At 44.3% G+C, this 12,356-nt stretch overlaps 1 protein-coding gene across 1 annotated transcript; it reads left to right on the forward strand.

Annotated features, from left to right (window-relative positions):
* Positions 1–2,088: 2,088 nt before the first annotated feature.
* On the forward strand, positions 2,089–7,165 carry ANKRD66 (ankyrin repeat domain 66). Its single transcript, XM_026506951.3, has 3 exons — positions 2,089–2,251; positions 4,406–4,634; positions 6,146–7,165. Exons 1-3 carry the CDS (start codon positions 2,089–2,091, stop codon positions 6,345–6,347), a joined length of 594 nt encoding a protein of 197 aa, XP_026362736.1. The 3' UTR covers positions 6,348–7,165.
* Positions 7,166–12,356: the final 5,191 nt, after the last annotated feature.

Consider the following 12,356-nt stretch of genomic DNA (forward strand, 5'->3'; position numbering starts at 1 on the left):
TCCTTTTCCTCTAACCCCAGAAAATCACTGCCATCGTAACACTTGGGAGATTGCATGTTAATTGTGTTATATACTTCTTTCCCACTTTGGGGCTGTCCTCATATTTCAATGTGCATCAGTAGGTCTGATATGAGGCTCAATAATTTACGTTTCTAGTAAATTCCTAGGTGATGTTGCTGTGGGACCACAATGTGTCTGGCTGACTCCAAACTCTTCTTGAGTTCTCAACTTAAATGTTGGGATCAAAGGGACATTCCTGCTGGTCCCACCTCAAGTGACTCTGTCCTTATTCTTTTCTTCTGCCTCAGGCCCTTATTTGCTTGTATCAGTAATTCTCAAACTTATTGGTCTCAGGGCTCCTTTACACTCTTAAAAATGACTGAGAACTCCAGAGAGCTTTTGTTTATATGGATTAAAGCTATCCATATTTACCTTATTAGAAATTAAAACTGAGAAAAAATTGAAATGTTTATTAAATCGTTTATAAAAATCATAATAGGCCTAATATGCAATAACACGAATGATATTTTTATGAAAAATAATTATATTTTCTAAAGCAAAAGAAACTATATTTTCTAAAGCAAAAGAAATGAGAAGAACAGCATCTTTATTTATTTACCTAGTCAAATCTCTTTAATATGTGGCTTAATAGAGGACAGCTGGATTCTTGGATCTTCTGCATTCAGTGTGCTGTTTTGGTTGAAATATAGAAAGAAAATCTGGTTCCATTCATACATAAAATTGGAAAAGGGAGGAGTATTTTATAACCTTTTCAGATAACTGTGAATATTCTTCTTTGATACTGCACCAAAACTGGACAGGTGATGATGCTTTTCAAGTAAGCTGGACTCTGAAACAATCTCTGTACTTTTCACGCTTTGTCTCACTAAAATCCATTGTCCTATCTTGAATGTCCTACCTTTACCCAGGCATGATTTTGTAATACTGTACACTTGTCATTTGTTCATGGACTTACCCAGACTTTCCAAATGGTGACACGTTTTGTTACGTAATATTTTAAAATCATTTTTATTAAGTCATGTAGTCAAGGGTCAACATTTATAAAAATAAGTTACTCTTACTACTTTAGTTTCTTTATTGAAACTAGCTTCTTTTTCTTCTTCCTTCCTTCCTCCCTTCCTCCCTTCCTCCCTTCCTCCCTTCCTCCCTCCCTCCCTCCCTCCCTCCCTCCCTCCCTCCCTCCCTCCCTCTCTCTCTTTCTTTCTTTCTTTCTTTCTTTCTTTCTTTCTTTCTTTCTTTCTTTCTTTCTTTCGGACTCTGTGTGTGTGCTGGTGAAGGATACCATGACTGCTAGTCTAGTTCGATGTCACTGCCACTGCCTTGCTTTGCCCTAAGGTACCAGCTGCTTTCTACGTTGTTGCTTTTGAACCATCAGGGCAAATGTCAGCACAGTGAACACAGCCAATGACATTTTAATATTATAATGAAAATAGTTTTGACCTCATGGATCCCCTGAAAGAGTCGGGATTCCTAAACACCTGTAGACTATAGTTTGAGAATTGTGGATTTATGTCTTAATGTTGTAAAAAACTTGTAAGCATTGTATTTGCATGTTTACATCTTGTCCATCAGAACTGGTGTACCAATAGTATTAAATTTCTCTGGAGTACCAGCTTTGTGTCCGATCAGTAAATTTTTCACATAGATTGTCCTTGTATCCTCACAACAACTTTGGCAAATTATACCCATGCTATAGATGAGAAGGGTAAGGCACAGAATTACACGACTGATTCAGAATCACACTACTAGCACTTTGGAATAGGAGTAGTGGATAGCACTGAAAAGTGGCTTGAGGCCAAATAGAAAATGCCAACCTTTGAGTTCATCCTATATTCCTGTAGGGAGAGGGGAGCCATTGATAGTTCTTAGGGAGAGGACTGCATGTACTAACCACAGTGTATGAAATCCAAACACGCCTCAGCAGAACACACACAAGCGAACTTGTGAGGTAAGAAAGAAAGTACACGATAAAGAGTCCTATGGAATCGCTTACTGAGAATAAAGAACTGTAGAGAATTTCCTAAGCGCTATGTTTTCCCTACAGTTTTTTTTTTTTTTTTTTTGGTCATGGAATTGACCGGAATGTCAGACATGACAAAGCTGCACCAAGCCGTGGCTGCAGGGGACTACAATTTAGTGAGAAAGATTTTGAAAAAGGGTCTCTGTGACCCAAACTACAAGGATGTGGACTGGAATGACCGAACCCCACTTCACTGGGCTGCAATCAAAGGTGAGTGGACAAAGCCTGGGTAGAATCCAGCCCTCTGAGCCCACCACTGATGAGGCCACCAGTCGGTAGTCTGTGTGCCGTAGTGGAAAGAAACAGTTCTTGAGAGCCAAATGGAATACGTCAACCCTGGCACCACCACTTACTGATTGTAGCACCTTAAGCAAGTTATGTAAGGTTTCTGGGCCTTAATTTATTCACCTACGTAATGGAAACAGTGATTACCTTGGAGTCTTGTGGTGAGGATTCGGTAAGATAATGGGCGTACTGTGCCTAGCACAGTTTGCTCTCAATTAATATTAATGCTCTGTGCTCTTGACCTCCAATAGGAAAGGCAGGACAGGGACTCAGTCTTGTTCAGTGCTGTATCCCCCACGCCTCACATGGCTCAGTTACAGAATTGGAGGATAGTAGGGGCAAAATCTCAGCCATTGGTCTTGTCAAAGTCTTCAGCCCTAGAACACCACTGAAGAACGTTAAGTAAAGGAATGTCATAGTTGACTTTGCTTTTTATTTTATTTTGTTTTGTTTTACTTTATTTTATTTTTTACTTATTATGTTACGTTAGTCACCATACATCATCATTAGCTTTTGATCAACTTTGCTTTTTATATATTTTTTTATTTTTTTTTTATTTTTTAAAATATTTTATTTATTTATGTGACAGAGAGACAGCCAGCGAGAGAGGGAACACAAGCAGGGGGAGTGGGAGAGGAAGAAGCAGGCTCCCAGTGGAGTAGCCTGATGTGGGACTCGATCCCAGAACGCTGGGATCACGCCCTGAGCCGAAGGCAGACGCTTAACAACTGCGCCACCCAGGCGCCCCCAACTTTGCTTCTTAAAAAGCTCTTTTGATTTCTGTATGGAGAGTGGATTGGCAGGAAGCAAGATGGGCTGCAGAGAAATCATTGGGGGAATTCTGCAAAAATTTGAGTGCAAAGTGATGGTAGCTGTACTAAAACACCTTTTCGCGAACATGTATGCTGGGCATCGTGCTATATGCATTATGTCTGTGATTTCACTTGCACTTCAAAAGAGCTCCATGAGGTAAGGAACATTTTTCACTTATAAATGAGGAAACTGAGCCTCAGACCTTCGTTTCTTGCCTGGGATCCCACAGTTAGCAAGTGTTACTTACTGGCAGGTATGAGCCCACATCTATTGGACCTAAAAGCCTGTGCTTTTAATCTGTGCTACCTGTAAAGTAAGTGGGACTTAACATACTTTTTATTGAGGTTTAATTGATCTTCAACATAGTATCAGTTTCAGGTATACAACATAACGATTGAATTTTTGTAGATATTATGAAATGACCATCACAGTAAATGAAGTTAAAATCTACCACCACATGTAGTTACAAAAAAGTTGTTGGGTTTTTCTTTTTTACAAAAAAGCTTTTTGTGATAACTTTTAAGATCTATTCTCTCAGCAACCATCAAATATGCAAAACAGTATTATTCACTACTGTCACTCTCCTATAGAATACTGTACTATCTTAACTATAGTATAATGCTGTACATTACATCCCCAGGACTTATTTATTTTATGACTGGTGTTTGTACCGTTTGACCCCCTTTACCCATTTCTCCAGCCAACCCCGCCCCCGGCCCTCTGGCAACCACCAGTTTGTTAACTCTACCTATGATCTTGGTGTCTTTTTGTTTTTAGATTCCGCATATAAGTGAGATCATATGATATTTCTCTTTCTCTATCTGACTTACTTCACTTAGCATAATGCCCTCGAGGTCCATCCACGTTGTTGCAGAATACTTGCCTTTAAATCACCATCGAGAGGTAGAAAGTGGAGCGAGCCTTATCAGTGCCCGCATAGGCATGCGTAGGGTGACTTGGGAGGGAAAGCAAGATTCCTAGGAAGGACCTGCGAGAATGGACAGGAGAAGGGAGTGTCCTGGAGGGAGTAGAGGGAATCCTTGCAGAGCCCAGGACTCTGGTGGAAGCAAAGTTCATGGGTTCAAGGTGGAGCACTGAGTTCCCGGTAAGAGAGGACGAAGGGAAGAGGGAATGATGCTAGGAAACTGGAAGGGCTTCAAAGCAAATGTCACCCCTTCTTTTATACTATCTAGACCTTCTCTGGCCTCAGTCGGGCAGAGACATTTTAATCTTAACCTCCTCCCGTTTCTTCCTGTTACATCTAAGGGCACATGGAAGTGATGCAGCTCCTTCTCCAATATGGAGCCAGGCCCTGCCTGGTAACTGATGTGGGCTGGACCCCAGCTCATTTTGCAGCCGAGTCAGGCCATGTGAATGTGCTGAAAATTCTCCATGCATCGCATGCCGCCATCGACGCCCCCGACTTCTTTGGAGACACGCCGAAGAGGATCGCACAAATCTACGGGCAGACCGCCTGTGTGGCGTTCCTGGAGAAGTAAGCTTCATTTATTCCCAATTAGAGAAAGGGCGGAGAAGCAGGAGCCTGGGGTCAAGGTCTTTGCCGACTCAGTGGTCTGAGGTCCCTGAAAATGAAACAAGCAAATTCAGCCAACTGTCGTTTGAGTTGTTTTTATTTCTTTTCCCTGAAATGACTAATTTGGGTGGAACTATATTGTTTCAGATTATGTGAAATCTACTGTTTTTGTATTATACCAAAATTATAATTATTATGATGCATATTTATAATAATTTTAACAATGTATAACTTATAATTATTGTTTTAGATGATTCAAAAATTATCTCGGATGAGAGAGGTGGGACACCAACTTTGAAATGGGTCATGGTACAAGATTCGTGGAGCCCCTTCAGATTCTTTGGTGCTATTCTCTCCTATTTCTCCTTTTACCTATCTGATCGTTTCTTCTCATGATTTTCTTGAGCTCCTATTCTTGCATGCCTTTATAATGCTGAAATTCCTCGGGATCCTGTCCTTGGCTATCTTCTGCTGACTCTCTCTGCAGAAATGTCAGCCCCTCCCCAGTGATGAGTGGGTGGGTGAGTACGATACCTGATCCCAGCATGACTGAAGGGGAGGAGGAGTACTTCTCCAGAGAGTGGGGGGTGCCATTACCAGGAAAAGTGGACAGGCAGAGCTGAGCAGACAAAAACAACAAAGGTCAGCCACATCACATGCAAGTCATTTCTAGTTATCGTCATCTTCCACGAGGAACTTCCCTTTTGAAAGTTAAGTGGGTTCAGAGAGAAGGAATCCTGATTAAGGGGAAATTAATCTGGACCTTGAAAGATGGCTAAGATCTGACTAATGAAGGAGGGAGAAAGATTCTTGATTTGGAGTGAAGGCATCAAGTTGGAAATGTGCATAGGCTGTGTGTACGTGTGAGGACGTGCAGGGGTAGTGGAGGGATAAGGATCACTGAGGAATTTCTTAACGCCTCCTGTTGCAAGCAGGTGGGCTCCCGGGCTAGGATGATGCAGAGAAACGATATAAGAGAATTTCAGAAGAAGCCTAGACAGTATTCAACAATTTTCTAGTAAATGTGTTAGTCAACAAATATTTTGGAGCCCTGCCATGCTCATGGCTTTGAACTAGATGCTAAAAAGGATTTAAAGATGCGTCAGAGACGTGCTGGACATTCAGTTCCCTGAGACAGGAGATACTAGCACTGAGATAGGCTAGAAAGTGGCAAAGGTCAAAGGAACAGGGCAGAGGAGGGATACTACGTGGTCTAAAGCCCGTCCGTGACTCCATGAACTTCCCGCTCAGGGGCTTGCCATGTTTCTCCATCCCATAGTCACTTCTTTAGTGTCTGAGGCATCCCTAAAGGGTGCACTTAGAGATACTTGAACTTGGCCTCCTTCCTTCTCTCCTGGACCGCTGACGTGGCCAGGCTGTGTGCAGAGGGCAGGAAGAGGGGCCCAGGCTGCAGCCGGGACAGGCTCTCCCGGCCAGCTGGGTGCTGAGGGCTGCCGTGTCCCCCTCTCCAGGGCTGAGCCCGAGTGCCGGGACCACCGGCGCACCGCCAGGCAGAAGGGGCTGCCTCTGGACCAGCAGGACGAAGACTGGGGTGCCAAGAAAAGGGAGCTGGAGCTGTCTCTTCCTTCCTCAAATCGAAACACTAATAAGAAAACGAATAAGACAATTGGAGGCCCCACCAGGCTGGGCCATCCAAAGGAGAGAAGAGCGTGAGAAGGACAGCATCATCGGTGCCTCTGGCACGCATGTCTGCTGCGGGGGACTGTCCCTGGACCAGACTAGGAGTGTGAGACCTGTACTGTCATTATGTGATTTTACTTATGACCGTTACCCAGACGCCTTCTACAGGTAGCTCAGGACCTGCCATTCTGTCCAAAGCCTTGCTAGTGTTCTCTGCGGAGCTGCTGCCTCCCTGCTGATACGCCCTGTCCACGAGGATTGCCAGAAAAGGGCCGAGTGTCACCAGTCATTTGCCCGGTCGGCATCGCCTGACCCCATATGTGCCATTATAGAATTTCAAGGGGCAAAGAAAGCTCTCCCTAAGGACTTGATTGCTTCAATGAAAAGAGAAAAGTAACAATAAAATCTCAGAAATCTCCTGCCTACTCACTACAGTTAATCTGTGACAAAAGTGATTTGTTGTCACATAAACCAAGCAAAGAGGTGAACAGATGGAGCTCGCAGGTTCCAGCTGTGGTTCTCCTTCGTGGGACAGAGGCGAACCATCCCAGCCTGGTTGTTTTAACCAAGGGTCACTTCTCCGTAGGAAGAACAGTCTGGGCGATAGACCAACTCGGTGAGCAATCCTGGGAACGCGGACGAGAATTAGTTTTATCCCACGTAACGAATGAAAGGTAGCATAAAAATTAGAACATGTGATTACGGCCCTACTTGTTCGATGTGCATGTTAGGAAATCTAAATACAGATCAGGTATTTCCAGTGAAAATGTCGCATCCAACTTGAGATGTGCTCTACGCGTGAAATACCTATCAGATTTTGAATACTGGAATAAAAAAATGTCAAACAGCTCATTCACGATATTATTGATTACGGGTTGAAATGATCATATTTTGGGTATTGGGTTAAATAAAATATATCATTAACATATATTTTAGCTCTTTCTCTCCACTTTTTAAAATATGTGGCTGCTAGAATGTTTAAAATCACATGGGTGGCTTGCTTTTTTTTTTTTTTTTTTGGCCCACCAGACAGCCCTGCAGTGGAAACCAGAAACTGTTTGGTGTCCACCAGGCAGCTGGCCTGATGCACTCCAACTGGCTACTCCGCATGCTAGGATTCGTAGTTTTTCTACCTAAATCAATGTCTCTGGGTGCCTCACATCATTACACATTCCTCAATCAATGCTTGTGTTAATACAGGCCATGCCTGGTTCGAATTCTCTGCAATGAATCAAGGGTTGAAACTCTGATAGGAAAGTGGTACACGTGCAGAAGATATCTTTTCTAGTGTTTATATCCAGCCTGAGCCTCAATCCCCTTTCTCTCTGCTCAGCAATTCCCAGGGGTGGTTCCTGCTTGCCACGCTCCTTTAGCTCCTCCACTGGGGTACGAACTTTAGAAGACACCTGGCTCAAGCTGGACCACTCAGATTCTTCTCCGGGGAGCCAGCTGGTTCTGGCCTCTGAGCCTAAGCTCTGGGTACGGGGGTCTCCGACGCTGCCCTGCCCTACAGCGCCCGTGGCGTCTCTGCAGAGTCCATGCTTTCCCAGAGCTCACGCTTCCCCCTACTGCTAGCCACAGCCCACGCAGAGGGTTGCAGGTGGAGAGGGGGTGGCGCTGGAGTGGAAAAAGGCCCAGGCTGCAACGCTGAGTGGCCCCAAGCTGGGAAAGAGAAAGGCCTGTAGTTTCCCCCTTCAGCCTGAGACCCAGTCTTCTTAGGGGTCCTCCCCTCCCCTCTGATGAGCTCCTCCCTCCCTGGGCCCTCATTCTCCTCACTAAGCCCCCTCCATCTCAGAGCACTCAGCCACATCAAAGAGTCCCCTCTCCACAATTTCAGCTCCACCCTCAACACTGGCCACATCCTCAGAAAGGCATAGACAGGGCTTGTGACTGAGCCGGGCTGGGGGTGGGGAGGAGGGGGCGGGATTGGCTTCTGCACTTCCCCTCTTGGCCGGGCCCTCCTCAGGAGCAGAGGGGTCTCCACTCGCACTTCTGGGCCCTGAGCTGCCTACAGAGGGTCTTCATCTGGAGGAACATATCCCCCTGAGCACCAGCTGCCATGTGCTGGGCTGAAAAAACAGCAGGGAATCTTGCCCAGAGATTAGATGAGGACGGTGGCAGTCTCGCCTGGTGTGGTTAGGCACCCATTTCAGGGGAACATTGATGACCAGAGCTCATGGGCCAGGGGCCGGGGGTGGGGTGGAGGAACTGGGAAACCTTGGGGCTGAGCCTGCCCCCCAGGCCTTCTCCCTCAGCCTTGGTAAGCTCCTTGTGGGGGAATTAATAGAGGCAGGAGCAGGACACGGTGGGTATTTTAACAGCCAGGACTCCCACAATAAACCTGGCTGCCTTGGAGGTGTCCAAATGCAGAAGGGTGAGCACATTTTGGGGATATATAAGACTCCCACATAGGAGGAAGCTGGATTCAGGAATTTCTGTGGCCTCCCTCAGATTTCACATCCCCACCTGGATAATAAGAAAAAAAATTAAAAAAGAAGGAAAAATAGTAAAAGATTCTTGTCCTGGTAAGTTGAAAAGGAATCATGAGAGGATAGACCAGTAGCATATAACCAGAGAAATATGGAGTGGCTCATTCTACACAGGGCTGAGTAAGTGTCCGAAGGTGCTCCACAGAGCTAGAGAGAGAGAAGACTGAGGTAAAAGATGGCGGGTGCGGTGGGTGGGGAGGTGGGGTGGGAGGTGGGGGGGTGGAGCCATGCACGCACATGCACAGCTTTCTGGTTTCCAGTTCTGGTTCTGTACTCAGGAAATCTGTGAAATACTGCTTTCATAATAATATTTCCTCTTTTGCTCTCAGCATATCGAATTGATTTCTCCCCCTTTTTCCACCAGCCATCTTCTCTAATTAGTACAGTATTTTACAGTCATGGGCTTATGAGTCAAGCGGGCTTAGCTTTATACCCTCCCCTATGAAACAGGCAAAATAATCCCTCCTTCCTGGGGTTGCGGAGGGGATGAGATGAGATGTGTGGACTAAGGGGGCCACTGGCGTTCTGTAACAGGTCTGTGTGATAGCTATGATGTTCCTGTAAAAGTTGGCTTGGTTTTCTCCTGAGAATCCTGAAGAGGGCCAGGAATAATGCCCCGTATGGGTCAAATGAGGCTTTCCATTGTCCAGTCCATAAATACGCCCTGTCTAGTTTCATGGCATGGATCAGTCTGTCTTCCATTGGCCAAACAAACCTAGACCAAACCGATAAGTGTCCTTTACTGGAGCCATACCCCCATGGCCTCCTGCTGTCCTTGCTGAGTCCTCCTTTGATTGTTCATCTCAGTGAGGCATTGGGAAGAGAAAGAGATTGTGTATAGCAGATGGGAACAACCGGAGGAGGACACTATGAAGAAATTGTTGCAACGTGAATTCTGTACTGAGCATGTCTTATATCTAATCTCATGACTCACCTGCGAGGCAGGTCTTACTGTCCCCCAGTGACATCACAAATTGCAATTCTGAGAGGTTGCGTGACTTGCACGAGGCCACCAGGCTAATGCTCGCCTAGCCCTGAAAGCCTGCCTGGATTAGAAGGAGTCCTAACCCTTCCGGCTGTGGGGCCACAGTCAGGTTGCTCCACTTCTCTAGATTCCTCACCTGTAAACTGAATTTTACTGGAGTTTTCAACAATTCTGAGAATTAGATACAGAAGACATGCACTTCTCCAACAGCCCCGTTTTATTTTTTTTTAAAAGATTTTTAAATTTATAAATTTATTTCAGGGGGGAGGGGCAGAGGGAGAGAGAGAACCTCAAGCAGACTCCCCGCCAAGTGCAGAGACCCACATGGGGCTTGATTCCACCACCTTGAGCTCATGACCTGAGCCGAAACCAAGAGTCCGACAGTCAACTGACTGAGCCACCCAGGCGCCCCCAACATCCTCCACTTTAAATAACCCTCTTTAAAAATAAATAAATAAATAAATAAATAAATAACCCTCTTAGCACAGCTTACTCTCTTACTCTCTGTGTGATCAGAACCATGACCAGCTGAGGTGCTTGCTGAAGGCAAAGGAAATCCAGAATGGGTAGTGTAAGTAGGTTGTAATAAATACCAGCTGTGAGCATGGGATCCGTTGCTCTCATGAGTAGTCCTCCTTATCTAGTTATGAACATGTTTGTCGTGTGTGTGCGTGCATGTGTGTGTGTGTGTGTGTGAATGCAAAATGGTACAGCCACTTTGGAAAATATTTTGGCAGTTACTTATATAGTTAAATATACACCTAGCATAGGACCCAGCAACTCCACTCCTAGATATGTACCCGAGTGGAATGAAACTTACATTCATATACAATCTGTGTGTAAGTATTTACAGCTGTTTTATTCATAGTGCCAGAAATTATGGGAACTATCTAAATGTCCTTAACTGGTGTGTGGATAAACAAGCTTGGTCCATCAGTACCATGAAATAAGTATTACTTAGTAACAAAAGGGAACAGATTAATACGCGCAACAACATGCATGAATCCCAATGCATTATGCTAAATAAAAGGAGGCCAGGCTCAAAGTCCTGTTTGAATCATTTCTAGGAAAATCCGGAAAAGACACAACTAGGACAGAAAACACCAGTTGTTGGGGCGCTTGGGTGGCACAGCGGTTGGGCGTCTGCCTTCGGCTCAGGGCATGATCCCGGTGTTCTGGGATCGAGCCCCACATCAGGCTCTTCCGCTAGGAGCCTGCTTCTTCCTCTCCCACTCCCCCTGCTTGTGTTCCCTCTCTCGCTGGCTGTCTCTATCTCTGTCAAATAAATAAATAAAATCTTTAAAAAAAAAAAAACAAAAAAAACAAAACACCAGTTGTTGCCAGGGACTGGAGGTAGAGGGGAGGGCTCTCTACGAAGAGGCACAGGTGAGTTTTAGGGTGATGTAACTGTTTCGTATCTTGATAGTTGCTGTGGTTGCGTGATTATATGATACACTAAAAAGTATAAACGTTCCAGTACGTAATTGGTACCTTACTTATTTTTATGGGAGGAAGGAATTAATGTTTACTTAACTCACACACTGACATAAAGCCTTGCAAAATATCAGGAGGTTCCTGAGAGTTGAGGCAGGGAAAAGGCCATACACATCAGAAATTCTTAGAGAAATTCTCTGGAAATACTGAAAGTTCAATGAATTCCCTAATGGGCTGTGCATCAGAATCACCTTGGGGTTTTTAAAAAACACATGGATTTTACTTCAGAGACTCGAATTCAGTAAGTCACGGTTGGGTCCCGGGAATTTCTATTTCTTCAATAGTCAACTAAATTCTTGTGAAGCCCAACTAGGTTTAGAACTCCTGAGGCAGAATTGCTAATGTCTTTTCTATACTAAGCATTCCTGTGACCGCGTAGAATTTAGGATGTATGTAAACTCTGGGGGAGGAAAAAATCACCTTTGTTTTTACTCATACTGATATTTAGCATTTCGTTCAACTGTGAGTTTGGGTAACAAAATTCAAATATTAGCAATTTCTACGACTTCGCTGCACACAGACATCTCATATATTTTCATTCAATATTAACATCATATTATAAACCATGGCATTTCAGATCATGAAATATCCCGATGATATTTCAGGTATCTTGAAATAACATTAACACTTGTCATTAGTTGGAAATTATAGTAACTTTTGCAAGTATCCCCGTGTCTACTTATATAATACATTAATAAACATATCATAAACTACTATTCTAACATTTTGATAATTGCATTTTAATAAAATTAATTTCCTTTATTATCTTCTGCATTTTATTTTCTTAATTTAAAAACACTGTTTCTAGAAGAGGTCCAATGTTTTACCAGATGGCCAAAGGGGCTCATGGCACAAAACACTTAAGCATGTCCATGGTAAGTTTTCCTGATTTGAATTACAGTGGTTTCCATAACTGCAGACACACCCCTATTTAAATGAAAGCAGAGGGGATGACTGGCCTAAAATACAAACAGTGACTGGGTCTTGGGTCATCTAAGGTATTTCTGGTGAACAACACCCTTCTGCTCAGTCAGATTGGCCAGGGGATTTGTTTACTTGTATGAGGCAAGTTGA

The sequence above is a fragment of the Ursus arctos genome, unplaced genomic scaffold (assembly GCF_023065955.2).
Source record: "Ursus arctos isolate Adak ecotype North America unplaced genomic scaffold, UrsArc2.0 scaffold_29, whole genome shotgun sequence".
In the NCBI taxonomy this organism is placed as follows: domain Eukaryota; kingdom Metazoa; phylum Chordata; class Mammalia; order Carnivora; family Ursidae; genus Ursus; species Ursus arctos.

Excerpts from the sequence above, each read along its gene's own strand:
- ANKRD66 (XM_026506951.3), top strand. The coding sequence starts at position 2,089 with ATGGAATTGACCGGAATGTCAGACATGACAAAGCTGCACCAAGCCGTG. Across the intron at positions 2,252-4,405 it reads TCACTGGGCTGCAATCAAAG|GGCACATGGAAGTGATGCAG; the intron begins GTGAGTGGACAA and ends GTTACATCTAAG. Across the intron at positions 4,635-6,145 it reads TGTGTGGCGTTCCTGGAGAA|GGCTGAGCCCGAGTGCCGGG; the intron begins GTAAGCTTCATT and ends CCCCCTCTCCAG.